This window comes from Sylvia atricapilla, chromosome 16 (assembly GCF_009819655.1).
Source record: "Sylvia atricapilla isolate bSylAtr1 chromosome 16, bSylAtr1.pri, whole genome shotgun sequence".
Lineage (NCBI taxonomy): Eukaryota > Metazoa > Chordata > Aves > Passeriformes > Sylviidae > Sylvia > Sylvia atricapilla.
Genome location: NC_089155.1, coordinates 11,085,293 through 11,106,580, shown reverse-complemented (window position 1 = coordinate 11,106,580; position 21,288 = coordinate 11,085,293). Strand labels below are relative to the sequence as shown.

Genomic DNA, 21,288 nt, shown 5'->3' with positions numbered 1-21,288 from the left:
CGTTTGGGGGATAGGACGGGATCAAGTGTAATGGACAGGGACATGAATATGACCGTAAATACATAAACAGCACTGCAATAGAAGTAAAGGGGGGTCAGGAGAGCTGCTTGTCACTTGTCACATTTGCAGACCATTGTGAATCCCTGGAACCGTGCAGTTCCCTGATACGGGAATGCAGTTCCTGGGAAGGAAAAGAAAGCAATGGATCTTGCTCGGAGTATTTTTAGTAGGAACTGATGAGACATTTGTTTTGGAAAAAGAAACAAATGAAGTATCGGATACAAAATTTGCATATGTGCATATCGGAAGAGCGCGTTTGGTGACACACAGGGGACAGCTCAGCTCGCAGAGCACGCAGGGGGTTGATCACCTACTCTCCATCAATCGGGAGCAGGAAGAGCCGCCCCTTGGGCTGTGACGCCCGGGCTCAGAACTGCGCAGGCTGAGCGATGGGGATGAGCACATGACACTGCACGGGAGCTCCGGGAGCACGGCCCTATACCCGCAGGTATTTCCATGGATTGGCAATAGTAAATTGAACGATGCTGCTTCTCACTAAGCCAGTGCCGGGGGAGGGGACTGTTTTCCTGTACAGTTTGGTAGCTGATTATATTTATCTTACCGCTTTAAAAATAGAATCACGTCGGGAGGATTTTGTTTGTCGCCAGCATCTCCAGGACGTGGGGATGTCTGCATTGGATACACTGTGTCTTGCAAAGCCAAAAGACTGGAGCCGTTTGAAAATTATGTAACAGTAAGGGCGCAGATAGCCTTTGGAAAGAGGAATAATGGGACCAGGCATTCAGGAATATCCCTTATTACTGCACAGAGAGACGCAGCTGAAGGAAAGCCACAGCCACACCAATGAAAACCACAAAGGAATGGTAAAGTAAGGAAATTAATTTCTCTTTTTATAGTTAGTGGAATGTCAACATACTGGGCTTAGTTATGAAGTGCCTGGCTCTCCTGTTCCCACTGCCATCCCCTCCCCTGAGCCCAACAACAGAAATGCTTGTGCAGGATGATCGTGCAGGTCACAAGGTCACAGAGGTGACTGCAGCAATGCTGGAGGCACAGGACTTAGTTTCATTCTTTTATAAGCTCTTGAATTTGTGAAATCATGTGTTTTAAAAAACAAAATCTGGCTATACTGACATAAAAACTGAGAACAAGATGTACAGCCTGGCAATTTAACTGAACTGCAGTAATGCTAGTTTAGACAGGAGGACACAGTTGGTTATTCCTGTTCTGAAATGGTATTTTAAAGCTTTCCATTTGGAAATCAGTAATATTTCTTGTTTGTAGAGCAAACATTGTTCTTATTCATACAGAATATGCTGATTTATTTATTCTGTATGCTTACACAGAAATGTAGCTGGTTGAATTAACACAGCATATTTTAGTTCTAAGCTGCCCAGATCAGTAATGCCATTCCTTTTGCTTTCATGTGAGATTTTTCTCCTAATAATGTTTTCACAACCTCATTTTAATATGAAATAGAGAATTTTCTTATGCCTTCTTTGTGAAATAGTTTGTATTAATATCAGAAGAGACCTTATGCTCCCTGTTCACTTCTACTTCTTATCCTCAAAGGAACAATGCTTTAAATTTTGTTGAGAATATGCAGATGGGAAAGAGAAGCAAGATTTGGCTTGCAGTGATCTTTCTATTGTACTTCATAATTAACTGTGGTAAATTGCAATTGGAGCACCTACCTGGTACTAGAAAAATCAGTAGTTATATTTCTTGTCTGTAATATTTATTATTTCCAAAGGAGCTTTGGGATCCTCTGACAGAGGATTCAATGTAAGGGCTACATTCTAATATTATATTATCTGATAGAATTACTCATTTTGCATTAGTAATATTAAAAATACAGCAGTGCATTTGTAGTATAAAAAGTAGAAAGTGGCCATGGCATAGTTCTGATGAACTTTAAGAATAACTGCAATCAACCTCTTTTTAAATTCAGTTGCACTCTAAGCTTTTATTGTTCCTCCATTCTGACACTCATATATGCTGCTATTTATATCTGATATTGTGTTTAATTCTTTCTGGTTACAGTAATGGAAAAAGCCATCCAAGCACCAAAGGAATAAATAAACCAACTTCTTATGCGAAATCTCCTCCTGGAAGATTAGGCAAAAATGTATCAAGTGCCATTGAAAAGGTAAATAATCCTCTTTTCTAACTTAAAAAGGCTATCTGCTCAGTAACATCACAAACTTTCATATCCCTTCAGATTTCCCATGGCATTCAAGATGGTCACCAACCAAGTGTTTTTAAGAAGGGAAGGAACCAGCTGGATAGCAGTAATCAGTCAAAAAGGTAATTTTATGTTATCTGTTTAATTTGTAGTCATTTCAAACTGGTACACAAAATGCTTGTGATGAAACTGTAGCTGCTGTGTTTTGCATTTGACTTCACTGGCTCAGAGTTCAGCATTTTTGAGGACAGCAAATATAAGTTATCAAAATGGAAACTTGCTATCCTGCTTTAGTGAGTTCTCTGGCAAAACCATAATAAAAATAAAAGCATAATAAAAATAAAAGCAACAAAAAGTCAGTAGTAGGCAGTGTTATCTCTACCAGCAATTACCAAGTTTCTGTGCCAGTTTTATCTTCAGTCATGGAGATCCCTGTCCTTGAAGGGGTGGCAACACCTTTGTAAGCTGCTGTTTAAAAGCATTGGCCATTCTAACAGGACATGAACTTCCTTTTGCTTTAGGATCACAAGTGTTTGCAGTTCACTGCACAGTGCACAAGGACCAAAGAGGAGTCCTCCAGAAAGAAGGCAAAACGAATCTTTCCTGCACATGAGTCCTCCAGAAAGAAGGCAAAACGAATCTTTCCTGCACAGGAGTCCTCCAGAAAGGAGGCAAAATGAATCTTTCCTGCACATGAGTCCTCCAGAAAGAAGGCAAAACGAATCTTTCCTGCACATGAGTCCTCCAGAAAGGAGGCAAAACGAATCCTTCCTGCACAGGAGTCCCCCAGAAAGAAGGCAAAACGAATCCTTCCTGCACAGGAGTCCCCCAGAAAGAAGGCAAAATGAATCCTTCCTGCACAGGAGTCCCCCTGGCACAAAGGGCAGCACACAAGAAAACTTCGGCAGGGCTAAGGATGTCCCAATGCAGCATTTTTATTGCAGTAAAAAAGAACAGCTGGGAAAGAATCACGAAGAATACATTGCTGAAGCCAGCCCAGGCTCTTCGAAATGGCAAGAAGCATCTGTAGCTGAAATGTTTCTTGATTTTGAATCGGTACAAATTATTAAAGAAGATGCTGAAGATGATAGTGCCAGTGACCTCTCTGACTCAGAGAGGATCCCCATTCCCCCCTCTCCCTGCACACCACCAGAACTCATCCTCAGAGCTGAAGAAATCGACCCGGTTTGTTTGGAGCACATCCCTGAAATAGGATTTAAAGAATCCGAATATTACTACCCCGACTTCCTGCCGCCCCCTTTCAACTCGTGGGACTTGAGGCAGCTGGCCGTGTTCGTCCACGTGGAAGGGAAGAGCGAATTCCGCCCCAGGCCCACGGGCTCCCTGGAGAAATACCTCGAGCGCCTGGTGCAGCTGGAGTGGCTGCAGATGCAGACGGTGCAGGGCGAGAAGGGCCGGGCCACCAAAGGCCGGCCCCAGACTGCCCCCGGCCGTGCCCTCAGGAGCCCCGGGAAAGGCAAAGCCTTGCTCAGCCCTGTGCCCAGCAGGCAGGCAGTGCCCCAGGAAGGGGTCAGCAGGCTGCCCAGGAGCTGTCTGGGGCACAGGGCAGAGCCGTGCTCTGAGGACACTCGCCAGGTGCGTTCCCACCCGGGTCGCCTGAAGCCTCCTGAGAGGATGGGATGTGCAGCGTCTTCTCAGAGGCAAGCTGGTGATGTAAGGGGTGAAGTGAAGAAGAAACCAGCTGCCAAGCAGCAGCTTCTCGGTCTGCAGCCCCCCGAGAGCAGCTCTAAAATCCAAAGTGTTGGTAACATCAGGCCCCCTAAGCAAACCCCAGCATTTCATGGTGCAGCTGCTCCCATCAAAGGCTTAAAAACGTACGCGAGTGCAAATCCAAAGAAAAAACGGCAATGCCAGCAGTTATGTTCCTCCTAAAAAACCAACAGCAGACAGGAAAATAAAAACAAATGGCACAAAGCCACCACCACGTAAATTTCAGTGAGGGAAAATTCATTAGTGAACGTTGATGCTTCTTGACTGCTAGAAAGCATCTGGCCAGTGCAGAAGAATCTTTTCTTCATAGGAAGATCCTGAGAAAAATGTTCCTGGCCCGTGGTTCTGAGTCAGCACTGTTCATTTCTATAGATTCGACCTTAAGCCAGCAGGAAATGTTTTCCCTGAAGGCAAGTGTCTTCCATTGGTCTTTCCTCAAAAATATTTATGATGGCTCAATGAAGATAACAATAGCACAGTGTGAAGTTTAGAGAAGTGTAGAATGTCCTGTCTGCACCAGCTGAAGTCTGAGTGTTCCTTGTACTTACCCTGCTGGGTGTGAGGGAATAGGGTCCATGCCCTTCTCCTTGCCCAGATGTGCTTTTGTAGGACAGGTTTGATTGTGGTGTTTTTATAAAACAATGGAGCCTGTTATCTATGCAAAGTCAACTCTAATTCTTCGCAGAAGATGATGAATTGGATTTTTTTTTTTATGAAATAGATATTATTTTTTTGAGAAGAAGAAGAATAAGAAGAATGAAGATAATGTTTTGGAATATTTTAATGCAGAAAGAATTATTTTTAAGACAAAGTGTAAGGGACCAGATAGCTTCAATAATGACAGATAAAGAAAATGGAATGTGTATTTTTATACCCTGGAATCTTCACTGTGTTTACAGACAGCTTTCCTGGAAGTTCATTTTGTAGGCCTTGATGCTTTTTGTCATTTAGGGGAAATGACCAAATTTGAAATTGCATTTGGATATATTTGAGTAATGCAAACTAAGGCTTTTAGCTATATGGCCTGGCTTTCAGAACTGGTAGTCTCTCAAATCAGAAGACTCTTAGGGGAAGATTTTAAAAGGTGTTGTAAGTTGAAGTAAAGATATATTTTGATACAGAAGATACCTATTTTTAGTCACTTAAGATGACTCTTATTTATCCTGTGGTCCAGTATAGCTTGGCTTCTTAAAGTTTAGGGAGGTGAGATGGGGAAATATCCTACAGAAAGAAATTGTACAACCAGGATTGGGTTCTGTCCTAGGTCTTCTGTCTTCTCTTGTGTCTGTGAAATACAGGAGAATACAAAGGACAGTTAAGATCTGTTACAATTTCAAATCAACCACATCAGCTGGGGACAAGATCTTGTTAAGGTGAAATTCTAAGGAATGTTTTTTACTTTTAAATCCTGGTCGGTGTATTTTCCCCCTCAGCCACCAGTCCCAATCTTTGTGAGAAGTGAGCTGAGATCTGATGGACCAGATTCTGCCAAGTGGGTCCTTGACATTGTGATAGAAAATGAAAAAGTAGCAAACACTGAAGAGTACATTATGTATATAGCTCAATTGCACTTCTCTTGGTGAGCTCATCTTGGTTTTAAGATGCTTAGCTGTTTCTATCTTTCATTGTGCCTACCGATCTTCAGCTTTGTAAAATTTCAAAGCATGAACTTATTTGTAGTTTGAAAAGTTGAGAATATTAAGAAACGTAGTAATAAAGTAGAGTATTTTACAGTACATAAAAACATTGCTCAGGAATAGTCTAAGAAATATTTTTAGTGGTTTTTTTCCTAGTCTACTGGAGACCAAATGTGAAATTTTGACTCGGTAAAGGAAACGAATGTAATAGACAGTATTACATTTCCAGAATCAATATTTGTAAAGTTACACTTAATATGAATTGTAGTTGCATGTACATTCAGCTCTGTGCAATTCAAGTGAAACTTAATCTGAGATGCTTGAACACCAGAGAAATTGGTGTCAGACGTGTGGTGGCACTCAGGATGGGACTGAACACCAGCAGCTGCAGAGGACCAGCACATCCCAGTGTTGCTGTTTCACCCTTTTGTTTTGGTCCAGCCTCACGTATTTCAGCTTTTATAGATGAAAGGTTCCTGCTCCCAGTGCTAGTATTTCAAGCTCTGGCCAAATTCTGCAAGCCTGCCTTAGCCAAGTTTTCCTGATTCACATGAAGAGTAGCGAAAAACAGGAGAGCTGCTTTGCCAATGATCAGGATTTTAATGCACTGTTCTAGATCACTGTTACAAGCACCAAACCTGAGCAGGATCCAAGCAATAATCAAAATAGCAGTCTTTTAAAACAAATTCTGTTAGATGCAGTAAATAATTTAGCATGTTGTTCTAGCATTGAATATTGCTGGATGCTAAATTTTCTAAATGGCAGCTTTCCTGGGTTGTAAGGAGGGCATGTAGATACAGGCACATTTTGCATGATCACTTCTATAAGAATAAATAAACCCCACCTCAATCAGCTGTGACCAGAGTAAAGGTGATTGGCACTGGGAAAAGTATTTTGTCACAGAGGTAGGAAAGATTTAATGTAGTTTGTTTGTCATGTTATGGACACCAGTCTGTCACTGGAGACTAAAAAGTGAGGCAGGTGCAGGTGGTGATGCCACTTTGAAGAAGTCTGAAAACCTGTACATCACTGGGCTCCGTGTGGGATCTGGCCAAGTGAGTTTGTCTCATGTGATAATCACTCCAGTCTCATTTCTGTCATTGGTTTGATATTTCTGACACGCTTCTCTTTGTTCACACACAGAAATGGAAATTCTGTGCTTGCCTCAACAAACAGCTCTTGGCCTGAGCAGACCTGCAGGGGCTGGGTTTTATCCCATTTGCATTTGAACTTCACCATGTTCTGGGCCTACAGATGAAACGAGCTCTTTTTATCTAGAGGACCGTGGTTTATATTTCTTTCCTTTTGTATTGCTAGATAGTGCTTTAGAAGCACTTCTGAAGAGAGCAGAAAAATTTATTCCAGCAGGCACATTCAGTTTAAAATTAATTACTTAAGATACTTGCACAGCACCGTGTTTATGTGGCTATTAGCCCCTTTTTTTCTTTTTACAAGATTTAGCAATATGATCATGTGGACCTAAGCCTAGCACTGGTGATGCTTCTTGAAGAAGAGATTACTGTGATGTGAGATATTTAAACAGAGTGATTTATTTTTTTGGCTAGAGAATGTAAAGGTTTAGTGTTCTGCAGTATAACCTACAGAACAAATATGCTCAGGATGCATTTTAAATAAACAGCCAGACTCTGCTTTAGTGACATGAGTATAAACCTTGAACAACTCAGTGAAATGACCCTGTTAGAAGAGGTGAGGAAACAGAATTTCACTCCAATATGTATCAACTGTTTTCCTTAGTAATGCTGATGTATTTTTAGTGCATCACGTGAAGATATTTAAAGCAATACTGTTTTTTCTCTTGCCATATTCCTTTTTTCTCCATCGCTGCCATCTCACACAGAGGGTGGTAACGTTCTCCTGCCGTGTTTTCAGCTGGATGCAGCAGGATGATGCTGCAGGGAGGCTTGTGCTGATTCCAGCAGCCTAAACTGCCCTCCTTGCCTCCAGACTCTGAGATCTGCCCTCATCCCGTCACTGCTCGTGTCTGTTCTGTGTTTCACTCATTGTTCTTTGAGGGAACTTTTGTATTTGCTATTTATTGTTACAATTCTGAGAATTTTGACAGTTTTTTTTTTTCAGCTGGTATGGGCTTTTTTTGGAGCTGATACTTTAAATTTCGACAGTATGAAATTGCCTAGAATGTACTATTTTTTTGCCTTATTTTAAAGGTATTGAGCCTTTGTTGCTCCCATTGCATTAGTGGTTTTTCATCTGAAAAATAAACAGACCACGCTGTAAGGACTGAACTTGATTAACTGAGGATTTGCAGCCCAGCTTTTGATGTTGGTATTCATGTATTCTTATTTATTTGAACTTTTTGCGGATATTTTTTGCTAGTAATTCCATGGGAAAGTGATCTTGTCATTCAAAGGTACCGTATATTTGCTACAATAAAAGTGACATTCTGCCCTGTGTGTTGCCCAGTTGTATTTTCTTCCCAAGATGGCACCACTGAATTTCCGTGGAGAAAATCCCGGCGTTGCAGTGTCGAGTGGAGGGGATGGCTCAGCACATCCCGGCTCCAGCTGGCCAAGGGAAGCCATAAAAATCCGGATTTTTCCTTCAAATTTTGGGCAATTCCATCCGGGAGCCAGCGGGCGGGAAAACCCGGACCGGAGTTTACCCGGAGTCCGGAACGGACTCAATTGAGGGGAGGTTTGGAGGGAAATCCCGGACCGGATTTCTCCAGGAGTTCAGAATGGAGCCAGCCGGTTGGAGGGAAATCCTGGAATGGGTTTTTCGCAGAGTCCGGAATGGATCAAAACCCGGACTGGATTTTTTTCCCCCGCAGTAAGGAATGGGTATAAATTTCACACACAGCATGTTCCTGCGTTCAGCTGAGGCTAATCCAGAGGAAAATAAAGTGAGGGAGATTGAAATGTTTTATTTTTTCATGTTGAAAAAGGCCTTTCTTTTGCTATTTCAGTAATATTTATAGTAAGCTTTACAAAGTTCCGTTGTGAGGTATCACACAACAGTTTTACAGTCAGAATGTTCCTGCTGTTTGAATGTTTTCCTGCTGTCCAAGTGCTGCTATTTAACCTTTGCTGTTATTTGTGAGTTTTGGAAGATCCCACCTGCCTTCCTGCCTACCTGAGTGTGTCATATTTGACACATTCTATTACTTTTCTTCTCACCTGAACAGTAGATGAGTTCTCCCATAATTCTTCCTTTCAGAACTTCCAGAACACTAAGTTATTTAAATGAGAATAAACCTTGAGCCCAGTAAGAGCAAATCTGGAGAACGGAAAATGCTGTGAGAGGTGTTTCCACAGAAGCCAGAAACTTGCCCCTGCTCTCTGCCACTCTCTGTTTCTTAATTTTTAATTTCCTGCTTCCTTCTTGTTTTGTTAGTTTTGTTTAAAACGTATTTTTCCCACCCTGTGTGGGAAGTTCATCTCCAGAGATACAAGTCCATCCTTGCTTGGTGGCCTTTGGGTGGAACAGGACGTATCAGCTTTCAAATAAGCTTTGACAGAGCTTGCTCTCCTTTCAAAGTCTGAAATCATAGACAAGCAGCTTTTCTGGGCATAAACCCAGATAAACCCAGCTCCTATTGAACGTAGAACTGTCTGTTTATTCTTAGCAAACAACGGTGAACTTTTGAGGGAATGGCATTTCCAAGGAACTGTTGCATCAAGACACGTGCTGTAAAATGGCAATAAAACTGTAGTCATGGTCCATTTATTGTGTGTGGAAGTGACAGGTGCAGACTGACTGAAGCAACCCAACACCACAGGAGGAGTCAGCTTTGCTTGGAGCCAGTTCAGTTTGACAGAAAGAACAGTTCAGGTTTTTTCACCTTGTCTGAGGGGGTGGAAATACCTGTGGTCCTCTGGGGCTGCCCACAGTGGAAATGCTGGTGGAAAAGCCCTGGGCTGCAGGGAGCCATCACACAACGTTCCGCAGACCTGGCTCTGCTGCACCTGGATGCTCTCAACTCCCACAGCAGCATCTTCTCAGGTCCCCCATGGTCCTGCTGCACCCCTTGGAGCTGCTCATCATCCTGCTGCTGCTGCAGGTGGGTGTGGGCTGGGATGTGGGCAGGGGGTCTGGCTGCACGGGGGGCACAGCAGGAGGATGGAGCCAGAACATTCCAGAACTTGGGGTGCTGAGCAGTAGGGTGAGAGGCAGGAGATGGCAACAGATCATTCCACCCGAATATGAGGAGAACTTCTGTGTGGGTGGCTGGTGCCTGGGACAGGCTGTCTGGAGAGGCGATGGAGTCTCCTTCCCTGGAGACATGCAGAGTCCATGTGGACACAATCCTGAGTGGTGTTCTTGAGGGGACCTGCTGGAGCAGGGAGGCTGGACCAGCTGGTCTCCAGTGGTCCCTTCCCACCCTAACCCCTCTGTGAGTTGTCTGTCCCTGCTGGTGCCTCCAAAACAGGCACCTGTTCCTCTGCCCCAGCTCCTGGGCTCGGGTCTCTGGGAAGGGCTTTGCAGGGCTGGGGAGCCTCTGCTCCTGCTGCTGGGAATAGCAGAGGTCTCACACCTGGAGAACACACTGGTGCCTGCTGGTGACCCTGCCACCTTCACCATCACCCCCCCAGGAACTCAGTGGAGTTTCCAGGAGTTTCTGTGGGATTCATGGTCCTGTACTGGGTTATTCCTTTCTGCCAGTCCCCCTGACTGGAATGGGGACAGCTCTAGCCTGAACCATGGCTGTGGAGGTGAACAAGAGGAGTGGGGAAGATAAAAAAATACACAGTTAAAGCTTCCAGAGAAGCTACACATAGAAAAGGGGAAAAGAGCTTGTTGTGGGGGTCCAGCAGGGCTGAACCTGGAGCAAATCCAACAAAGACCACTGTCAAGTGCCCAGTTGCAGCCTTGCTTTCTGTTTTCATGTCACAGAGCTTTTCCCTGGGTGTAAACAGCTTTACAGCTCCAAGGCATTACTGGTGAACCCCATTCATTACTCAGCACGTTTATAACCACAACCAATTTACACGTATTTTATTTCTTCAGAATAAAGTCACGTGGTAAAGGCCTGTGGTCATGTCTGGGCAGGCAGAGATGCGTTCCATTTTTGTAAACATTAGATATGTTTCTCTGTAATAAAGCTCCAGATTTCCAAGGAAATTGTTGAGAAGTAGGAGAAAGGTGTCCGAGTTACCTGTGAGCTAATGGCAATGTTTTAATTTGAGCACTGCCATAGTCCTTTGAGGTGAAAGATTTCCAGTAAAAAGCAGAGTTTGAAGCCTGGGCAGGAAGGTTGCATTTCTACGAAAAGGCAAAGTGTGCCAGTTTGGGTGTAGCCACTTTTCTCAGTGATTTATTTTACTCATCTGAGTTAGAGATTTTGGTCCAGCAGTCACCTTAGGTAGATCAGCTGTATTTGGAGCACTTCAAGTCACACCACAGAGCCCCTGAGACTCTGAAGTTCTCCCCATAATTAACTCTTTATTGCAAAAGTCAGTTTATATCCTGTCAACACCAGACAACTTCTAAAGGAGCACTGGACACAGAGAGACAGGGGTGAATATTTAAAAACTAGAGATCCTTGATTTAGGAAAAGCCATAGACATGATACCAAAGACTGATATCTGCATGGACAGAGCATTTTTATGGGGTCTGGCATCCTCTGACCAGAGGAATTGCTCTCACAGCTCTCATGGCGTTCATTTGGAATGAGATGGATGATATTTGTGATGATATTTGTGGAGTTAAAGGTTAGATACAATTCAATACAATTCTGTCAGAACTGGATCAATATGTTTCTGTGAAGGCAAATTCCTCCTAGGCAACACATCAAGATTTTCTAGTGACCCGTACTTGTCACAATCACTTTTCTTCTTTTCACAAGGTTACTGCTGCTGACAGTTTTTCTCATGAAATTGAAAATTTCAGTTTAAGACAAGCCATCAGAAGGAAGAGTATTCAGGTTTGTTGTCAATATTATGCAATAACAGATTCACAGCAGCTAACTGTGCAAACTGTGACACTAAACCCTGTTTTTATCCAATAGTGGATGGATTCTTATCAGCCAGACAGTCTGCCACCTCTGAAGAGAACAAAAAGGGCCTGGATTGTCACCACCATTGATGTTCAAGAGGAGGACAAAGGACCATTCCCCAAATATGCTGGACAGGTACAAACCACCTTGTAGGAAAAGTTCTGCCTGAAGCTCAGCAAAGGCATTCATCACCTCAGGCTGTACAATAAAATACCACAGGGAGCAGAGGGCAAGAAGTGTTCATTAAAAAGCAACTTTTAAAAAAATTTACTCATCCAAACTTGTATAATTTCCACAGAGAGGGGTAGAACTGTGAAGTGGGAGGCATTTACTGGCCCTTCCTGTGGGAAGCTGTAAGGACACTCAGGGGAAAGAGGTTGATGGAGTGGAAGTGGTAAGAGTGCAGTGATGCTGTGGGGTTGGCTGAGGCCAGTAGAGTCCCCCTCTGCAAAGGGGAGAGAGGCAGAAGGAGAATTGATCTCAATTATTTTTATTTCTGTTCCATTTTCCCTGCTCACGTTGCACTGTCCTGCTCCTCTCTTCCAAAGCTGTTCAATAATAGATCATACAACACCTCACTGAAGTATTTGATCAGTGGACCTGGGGTGGATGAGGCTCCAGAGGTGGGATTGTTTTCCATAGAGGATGATGCCAATGGCCACGTGTACGTCCATCGCACCATCGACAGGGAGAGGACCCCAGCTTTCCAGGTAACACACCTGCACAGGACCCTTCCAGCTGGTTAAACGTTCTCTCCTGCCTAAAAGCTTCACAGCAAAGAGACACACCTATAATAATGCTAAATGGGCATTTTCATGGCCTGCTTTTCTTATCTTTGGCAATAACTGCTAAATTGAATGGCTCAGAAGAGACCAATTAACTTCCACATCACTTTTCATTATAAACCTCTGTGGTTTATAATGGTAATGGTAGAATGGTTTATAATGGTACTTGTCTGAACTTCCACAAGTATCTGCACTCTTCTTTTTGATCTTCTTTCTGGGATGACCTCTGATCATGACCTAAAAACTTAAAAAGCTGTCCTGAAATTCAAAATCTGTTACAGCTCTAGTGGCCAGAACACTGAGCTGTAAACACAACCTCCTAATCAGGGGAATGCAGGCAGATAGTCATGTGTTACGGAAACTGGGTAATCCTGGAGGAGCTGCAAAGCTGTATTACTGTAACTTTACATAAGAGGAAGCATATGTTTCTTCTTAAAAAGCAGAAAAGTGTTCACAAGCAGGAAATGCAATGAAAGAAATGTGATAACAAGTTTATGAATGAAATATGGGAGTGTGGGTTTGTTTTCCTCCTGAAAAAAAAAATTCAGTCGCGGTCTCCTTATGTTTATTCTGTAATGATTTCTATTTGGGTCTCTGTGGATTAACTGTACCCAAATTATAGTTTTCCATGTGGTTTTCTGTGCAACATCTTGCCTTTTAGGCAGCCATTTCAAAGAATCAATTTTCACTAAAAATCTTTTTTTTTACTTTTAAAAATGCTGTTTGAGGCCCAAGATGATCATTACAAATCTACTACTTTTGTAAGGTGAAATAATGACTTAACCATGTGATTGAAAGCCAGTGCTAAGAAAATTTGACTGAAGCAGCTTCAAAATTGAAAGTTTTTTGTTCTGTTCTGATACCCAAATGGTGCTGTTCAGTTCATTCTGACGTCTGTGTTGCTACTCTTTCAGGTTCGTTTTGATATTGAGAACAGACGATCTGGTGAGCTGTTGGACCGCCCTATATTCTTCAAGATAAAGGTTAAAGACATCAATGACAATGCCCCTGAGTTTTCCATGGAAGAATATGGCACCACAATAAGAGAGAACCACAGTAAAGGTAAGGGCCACCCAAACAAGGATTACTGCTGGTTTGTGTGTGGCTGTCCTCATCCTAATCCCTTCACTGTTATTATCCCTTTTCTAATAAACCTGTTCCCTTCTCTACCTTTTACTCAACACTCAGGAATTCAGGGACATTTTCCTGTTTCCTGCATTTCAACTTCTTGTCTGATTAACCTCAGTGTACGTTAGAGTGCCATTGGAGACATTCTGGAAAAACTTCAAAGATGTTTTTTCTAAACTACGAGCCAAGCCTGTAGCATGCTGATCTCAGCTGTGGGTCTGGGAGCTGCACATGCACCCAGCTTCACAGAAAGGTGGTCAGACACTGCTCAGAAACACAAAGGCTTACCCCTGGGTGTGTACACATGTGGTGTCACCTCCTCAGGAGCTGGCATGAAAAAATAGTACATGTTTTTGATGAAGTAAAGCCAGGAGTGTGGTAATTCTGTAGTCTAACAGTTCTTATGGCAGATTTGCCACCCAAATGCATTAGTGGCCAGAGTCAGTGCAGGGATAACCATGGCCATGAGAGAAGGTGTAGATTTTCTTAGGAGTTGTGTGTTTAAGAGCCTGCAGACAGGTCTGAGAACTCCACACTGAAACAAAACACTCCCATTAATATCTCATTAATTCTTCATCCTAGATGAGCCAGTTATCCAAGTCACAGCCCTGGACAAAGATGAAGTGGGCTCTGTGAACTCACAGGTGTCCTATTCTATGCATAAGCAAATGCCCTCTCCAGCTGGACTCACATTTAACATTGATCCCACCACAGGATCAATATTTCTGTCAGGATGCCTGGATTATCAGGTGATGTATATTCATCTTCTCATCATTAATGCATGATACCTGTTCACTACACAGTTACCAGGTACCAGGTACAAAAGTCTCACATCCAGCTGTGGCTGACAAAATGTGGGAACTGCTTCTCAACTAAGTTTCAGGAACTTCCCTGTTTCTGTTTTTCAGACTGCCAATTCTTTCAACCTTCTGATTAAAGCCAGTGACCATGGAAGTCCTCAGCTGTCATCTACTGCAACAGTGACTGTCACTGTTGAAGATGCAAACAACCACCTCCCTGTATTTACTAGTGATAACGTAAGGGAAAACATTATTACTTCACTGGGCCTTTCTAAGTACAGTTCAGTCCTTCCAAATGCTAAATGCACTCACCAGTGGAAATGAAAACCCTCAGACCCTTGCAGAATTAGGGCAAAACTTGTGCAAATGAGATCTGTCAGATAAAATATCTCTTAAAGTGCTAAACTTTGTTAATTTTCTGTGTACATCACCGGAAGGTTTTTGTGTCACTGGAAGCATAAGGAAGTATAAAGCTCAGTTTATTCTGACATCTGAGCAGCTGAGATGCTGATTGCCCAGGGAAGTGGTGGATGTTCCACCCCTGGAAGTGTTCCAGACCAGACTGGGCTGGGCTCTGAACCACCTGGTCTAGTTAGAGGTGTCCCTGCCCCTGGCAAGGGCTGGAACTAGGTGACCTTTAGGGTCCCTTCCAGCCCAAACCATTCTATGATTACAAGCTGCTCTTCATTTTACAATCCACTCAAATAAACCATCCCAGCCAAACCCAGCACACGTATTCAGAGTGCTGAGTCATGTCAGGTACTGCTCTGTGCAAACAGCTGAGGTTGTAAAGAGCTGCAACAGATACAATAGGGTTACAACAGTGTGTACAAAGTCACCTGCAAAAACAAACTCCTTCACCAGTGTCTTCTACCTGGTGTTTGAAGGACCTGATGGAATAATGTTACATCACCTGCAAAAATGGGTTTAAACAAGAAGCCTGTGCTTTGTCATCAGCTCCTATCTAGTAAAATTCTGACCCTTCTCTCAGCTTTGATTTGTTCCTTCTCTCTGAGTATCATCTCTATTGCATTTTTTAAAGTTGTGATGCAAGGATAATGCTGTTTGTATATTAAAAGGCAAGAATCTGAATTTTAGGCTCTCAGGCAGTGACCAATTTGTTATAAAAAATAAAGACAAACAAATTGCATACTATTTCTACGTCATCACTCCTTAGGTGATTTAAGTGGCATTTCTCAGTCTGTCTATGGAGTGCTAGTTAGGCAAGCTGGTGGCTACATTGCACCGTCAAAAATAAAGCCATTGTGAGGAGATTACATAAAATAGATAGATAGATAGATAGATAGATAGATAGATAGATAGATAGATAGACAGATAGATACATAGATACATAGATAGATAGATAGACAGACAGACAGAAAGATAGAATCCTTATTTCCTTCCTTTTCCTTCCCAGTACCATGTGCAGATTTCGGCAGGAGAGGAACATCCAGCTGTGCTAAGGCTCCAAGTGGAAGACAAAGACTCTCCCAACTCTCCAGCATGGAGAGCAAAATACAAAATAACAAAGGGCAATGAGAAGGAGCAGTTCACCATTGAGACAGATCCAGCCACAAATGAAGGCATTTTGAGTGTTATCAAGGTGAGGAGGTAATAGATAGAGGAGCAATAGATAAGCTGAGCGTGGCAATGTCATGTGGCCTGTCTGATGCTGAGATTCAGAGTCAGGTGAGTTGGATGAGCTCAGCTCACTTCCAAGTAACAGGTATGACTGCCAAAACAAAGGTCAGAACTGCTCATAAACTGCTAAAAGGGCATATCTGTTATTAAACTGCTTTTTTTCTGGGGTTTTCAGCCTCTCAGCTATGAAGGTGACTCTGAGATGAGACTCGTCATTTCTGTAGCAAATGAAGAACCTTTCTTCTGGTGTAGAAATGGCATTGTGATGATCTCAGATCTGGAATCCACAAACACAACTGTGAACATCAAGGTCTTACAACGTGCTCCAAGGTTTCATCCTCCTATACTTGTTGTCCAAAAGGAAGATTCAATGAAGCCTGGGAGAGTATTTAGAAAGTATCCTGCCACATATCCAGATGATGTGCCAAATAAGATAAAGTAAGTGGTGATGTTCCAACTCTTAGAATAAGAGATAGCTGAGGAATATTAAGAGGTTTGCAAGTGTAGTTTGTTACCCAAAATCCATTTAAAATAATAACTTGTAATTTTTCCCTTTCTTTTTCAGATATGAACTAGCCCATGACCCAGATGGTTGGCTGAGTGTGGATGAGAACTCTGGTGCTCTTACTGTGGCAAAAGATTTTGATCAAGAATCCCCCTTTTTGAACAACAGCCTGTACACCATTATTGTTCATGCCACTGACCATGGTAAGCAGCCAGACAGAGAATATTCAAGCAGTTTGGACTGTGAAATGAGGCGCATGTTGAACATATAAAGATAGCAAGACTAAGGATGTAAGTGGTTAATGGATAATAAACCCCCCTAATGTTTATAACTCGTGCTATGTGTGAGTGGTAAGATAAACCATCAGATCCTGCCACTGGACTGGCATTTCTCAATGCCCAGTTGTGAGTGTTCTTCTGTTTCTTTTGCTCCTACCCAGGCAAGCCACCACAGACTGGGACTGGCACCATCCTGCTTTACTTGTCTGACATTAATGATCATATGCCATCATTGGTGGCTCCTGCTTTAGATGTGTGTCACAAAAAAGAAGGGACATCTCTCATTATAGAAGCCAAGTCTGCTCTGGCCCATTCACATTCAGGGCCCTTTACATTTGAGCTGGCTGAGGACTCTGAAGATGTGAAGCACAACTGGACATTAGGAAGGAACTTCGGTGTGTTCTTTTTTTCATGTTCTTCCTGAGTTTATTGTCAGTCGTGGGCCTGAAATAAACTGGTTATTTCACTGTCTCTTACCTTTATGGTTTGATACTGAAGAAGAGCCTTCAAAATATGAAGTTACGGTAATCTGTGAGAAGTGACATTGCTCTTCATCTCTGCTGAGGAGAGGACCAGCAGAAATGGGCTCAAACTGCAGAAAGGGGGATAAGACAGCTGAGGAACCACTTCTTCACTTGATTAACTGCCTAAGGAATTCCAGAGTTCTCAGGGAGCTGTGCCAGAGTGCAGCCAGGCTGGGACAGGTCTCTGCCCAGAAGGCTCAGTGAGGTGATGAGATGGGATGAATTTAGTCCTATTTACTGCGATGCATTAAGGTTGGAAAAAATATTTGAAATTGGGGGGCAAATGAGTTTCCTTTATCACACAAGGGACTGGACAATATTTCTCTTTTTTATTTGAGTCTTGAAATGATTCACTTGTCTTTTTGACTTCACTTCCTAGGGCAGTCAGTTGAACTTCTGATGCTAAGAAGCCTCCCACAAGGCAGCTACTTGGTGCCCATCATTATTCAGGACAGTGAAGGATTTTCCACCAGGCAGAACCAGCACATCAGGCTCTGCTTTTGCCCAGATGGAGACACATGTAAAAATTCACCAGTTCTACAAGCAGCAGTGGGACTTGGAGGTGGTGCTATTGCGATAATACTGGTGGCTTTCTTATTGCTACTGGGTAAGCAACCTCCTAAGTTAGACGTGCAGGTTCTCTGTCATCTGACCACTGGGTCTTGTTGCAATTGCAGCTCTTGAGCTCAAATCTACTCAAATCATGATTGTTTTGCATCTAGAGGATGATTGGCAAATGTAAGTTGTCATTGAGCTAAACTCTAATACAATATAGCAAGTATTTTTATTTACATTGAATATTTCACTTTTTTGGCATTTTCTATGTCCTGGCAAACTGAAAGTAATGAAATTCTCCCATGGAGGTTAAACTTGTTCTAGAGCTGGTTCCTCTGTGCAAGCCCATGTTGGTAAATGCTGGAGAGAACTGCTGATTCCTTATCTGAAGAAAAATCAATAATCTGAGCACTGCTCCTCTAGTTACCTGTCCATGATCTGTTCTGTCTGCCTGCTCAGCCTCACCCCTCCAACCAAGAATTCCATCTGCACCAGCTGCCTTGATGGGGTTTGCCAAGGGAGGTCCTTTGGAAGTGGGCTGGTGACCTGTCCCCTCACTGTGTTGAGCCAAACCCATCTATTCCCAGTGCCTATTTCACCTTTCCCTTTCTCCTCTACAGTCTCCAGCATCATGCTTTGCCAGTGTTACGGGTCAGGGGCTAAAAGCAAAGCCATTGCTCCACCCCAGGAAGGTGAACAGACTTTAATCAACTACAATGAAGAGAGCAGTTTTTTTTCTGAGGTGAGTGTGCCAGCATATATCCACCCTACCCCACCAGTGCTGTGTGGCTGAATGTGCTACTGATCACCTCTTTAATTACGTTTCCTTTGGGTTTGGTACTGAGCAAAATTTGCCACTGAGCATGTCTGGGGAGCTGTGCTCTGCATGGGCTGGGCAATGCCACTCTGGTGACAGACTGTTATCACTCCTACCCTTTTCCAGTATCAGCAGGACCTTTCCAGGTGCCTCATCCTGCTGGTGAATCCAACAGGTGAGGAAGCACAGCATCTCCTGTCACTCTACTGCACACACATCCTGGTGTGTGCAGCAAGGGAGTAAATGAGAGTGGAAAATGGATCAGTCTGCAGAGGTGTGATCCTTCACACTTAGTTCAGTTCCTTATTAACACCATCCCTCTCCCTGTGTGCAGGCTGGGCTGGATATTACACACAGTGCTACTCCAACACCTGTGTCTGTGCAGGCTGGAAAAGAAGTGATTGCTGAGGTAACTGCCTGGTTCTTGATGAAAATGTCCTTTTTTATACCAAGGGGAGTGATATCCTGAGAATTAGGTCTGGTGTTAATAACAGTGGGGAGAATAATGCAGTATCATGCAATTAGAAAATAACTGTCACTTGTTGGAGTGACTGGAGAAGGCAGCACAAAAGAAATAGACGTAACAGAGAGAAAGATAATTGGAGTTATTGGTGAGTGAAAGAAATGTCAGAAGGTGGCTTTATGCTGGTCACACCTGAGATAGTGTGTCTGTCTTCCAGAATGGCTGTTTCACTGGTTACAAGACATCCCAAGCAAGACACCTGGATTGCTTCATAGAGACAGTGGATAGAACACTGGCTCAGGTAAGAAATGAGTGTTGAACTCCTCCTGTGTCAAGTTTTGTAAGCACAAGGGAAAGGGCTTGCAACACTGGCCAGCTGCTCCGGCTGCAGCTGCTCTGGAAGCACTCAGAAGCATCTCAGAAGCACTGCAATTGAAAGCAAAGAATATATTCAATGGGAAAACATTCAAGGCTTTGTTGAAAATACATTTTTTTCATAGACTGAATTGTCCTTCAGGCTGGAGAAGTGGGGCTGAAATGCTTTTTGTGCCTGAGCAGGGTTGAAGTTTTGTCATTTGCTCTTCCACTTCTGTGCTGTCAAGGAAATTCAAATTCCTCTTTCCTTGCCTTGTCTGACCTTGCATGTTTGCAGTCCTGTCCTTTGCCCTCCATGGGCAGGCTGCAGGCCTCCCAGGCAAAGTCACTTGCCACTCTCTGCTCCAGGACAGATCAAATGCCCTTTCCTGCCCTACCTGTACCCTGGGGAAAGTTCAGAGTCTAGAACTTATGCGACTGAGACTTTCTGTAGAACCTTTCCTTGTCAGGCAAAGACTCATATTCTTCTCTGTAAATTCCTGCCTAATTTGGTTGCTGTAACTTCCTTTAATTTTCAAAAGGGCAGTAGGAGCTTTTGTGCTGACTTGCATTGTTTCTTCCCTTCTTTAGAAAGTGTTTTACCAGAGTACACTGGAGGATTATGGGGACATCTGTGAACCTTGCAGATACACTGAGGAAGGAGAATTAGAGCCCAGTAACTCCCCCTGCTCCATCTCCATTGGCAGTGAGGACTTGCCTGATGATTTTTTGAACACTCTGGGACCCATGTTTTCTGCTCTGGAAGAGATCTGTCAGAAGTGATCTCCATCACTCAGTTAATGTCAGAAGGCTGTGACTGTGGTGCTGCAAAGGCTTCTGGCCTTTTTCAGCAATTTCAGGAAAAAAATCAGAATAAAAAAAAAAAAGGACCATCTTAAAGACATTGCAGTGTTTGCAGCATGAGCACCTGGCCTTTCATTCTTCCTGCCTGCACTGCTTCATGTGGGCAGCCAAAAAACCTGGTGTCTCGAGGGTTCCCTGCGCAGAGGTGATGGGGGGATTTTGGCATATTTGTACACACTGACACAAATAGAAGATCTGAGATTAAGGCTCCTCAATTCAGTATGCAAAGGGAAAAAAACCCTAGATCCACTAGGCCTGAAATTCCAGGCAGAGTTCCACATGGAAATAAGCCAGTTTTGAAGAGAGAAGGAGGTACCTGCTAGACCAGTGTATACTCCTTTCTCCAGTAAGTGGCCTCTTTAAATGCAAGATTAGGTTTAGTACAGTGCCATATTTTATATCCTTCATAAATGACAATGAAACATCGAAGAGGAAGTTCACTTCTCCTCTGGGTTCACACACCTGGGACAGCTCTGCACCATCCCTCCTTTAGCATGGAAGAGGCACTTTTGGTGCTCGTGTGTGTGCTGGCATCTGCTGGCTGTTGGTATCATGGCACTCCTGTAAATACCCTAAATGCTAAGAAACTGTTGTCAGACAAGGTTATTCCTTTCAATGAAATAACTTCCTGCTCTAAATTAGCCACAAGTGCCTCTGAGGGGGAAACTCGTGGGTTTCCTCAAGCACTGCTGATAGAACAGATGAAATGATAAAAAGGGGACAGTATCAGATTTCCCTATCAGGAAACCACAGACGTGTTACTTTTAAATTTTGTGGTTTGGACGTGTGTGACTGTGTGTGATTGACCTCTGGTCAGTTATGGCACAAAGGCTGTTGGTCTTACAATACAGAAATGAGGAAAGAACAGCTCAGGAGATTGTATTCTGCCATTAGGTAAGTGACACATGCAGAAGTGCTGGAATTAGTTACAAATCTTACTCCTATTCTATTACAATTTCGTGCCGAAAGAAAAATGCTTTGCCTAAGGCAAGCACTAGGTCTGGGAGCTAAGACACTGTTTTTGTG

General features: G+C 43.2%; 2 protein-coding genes across 3 annotated transcripts; both read left to right on the top strand.

Moving 5' to 3' along the window:
• The first annotated feature begins 535 nt into the window (after positions 1 to 535).
• FAM217B (family with sequence similarity 217 member B) lies at positions 536 to 8,002 on the top strand. Of its 2 annotated transcripts, none has more exons than XM_066330901.1 (4): positions 536 to 884; positions 2,065 to 2,170; positions 2,243 to 2,328; positions 2,728 to 8,002. In XM_066330901.1, the coding sequence occupies exons 1-4, from the start codon at positions 865 to 867 to the stop codon at positions 4,097 to 4,099; spliced, it is 1,584 nt and encodes a 527-aa protein (XP_066186998.1). In that variant the 5' UTR covers positions 536 to 864; the 3' UTR covers positions 4,100 to 8,002. The 2 variants fall into 2 exon arrangements, with proteins under 2 accessions (XP_066186998.1, XP_066186997.1); XM_066330900.1 differs by having other exon boundaries at positions 536 to 889.
• Positions 8,003 to 9,448: 1,446 nt separating this feature from the next.
• CDH26 (cadherin 26) lies at positions 9,449 to 20,529 on the top strand. The gene is made up of 16 exons (XM_066330446.1): positions 9,449 to 9,613; positions 11,399 to 11,476; positions 11,561 to 11,683; positions 12,097 to 12,258; positions 13,248 to 13,395; positions 14,044 to 14,210; positions 14,370 to 14,498; positions 15,679 to 15,864; positions 16,078 to 16,340; positions 16,468 to 16,610; positions 16,847 to 17,080; positions 17,589 to 17,816; positions 18,385 to 18,506; positions 18,916 to 18,990; positions 19,262 to 19,345; positions 19,990 to 20,529. The coding sequence occupies exons 1-16, from the start codon at positions 9,449 to 9,451 to the stop codon at positions 20,179 to 20,181; spliced, it is 2,499 nt and encodes an 832-aa protein (XP_066186543.1). The 3' UTR covers positions 20,182 to 20,529.
• The last annotated feature ends 759 nt before the right edge of the window (positions 20,530 to 21,288 follow it).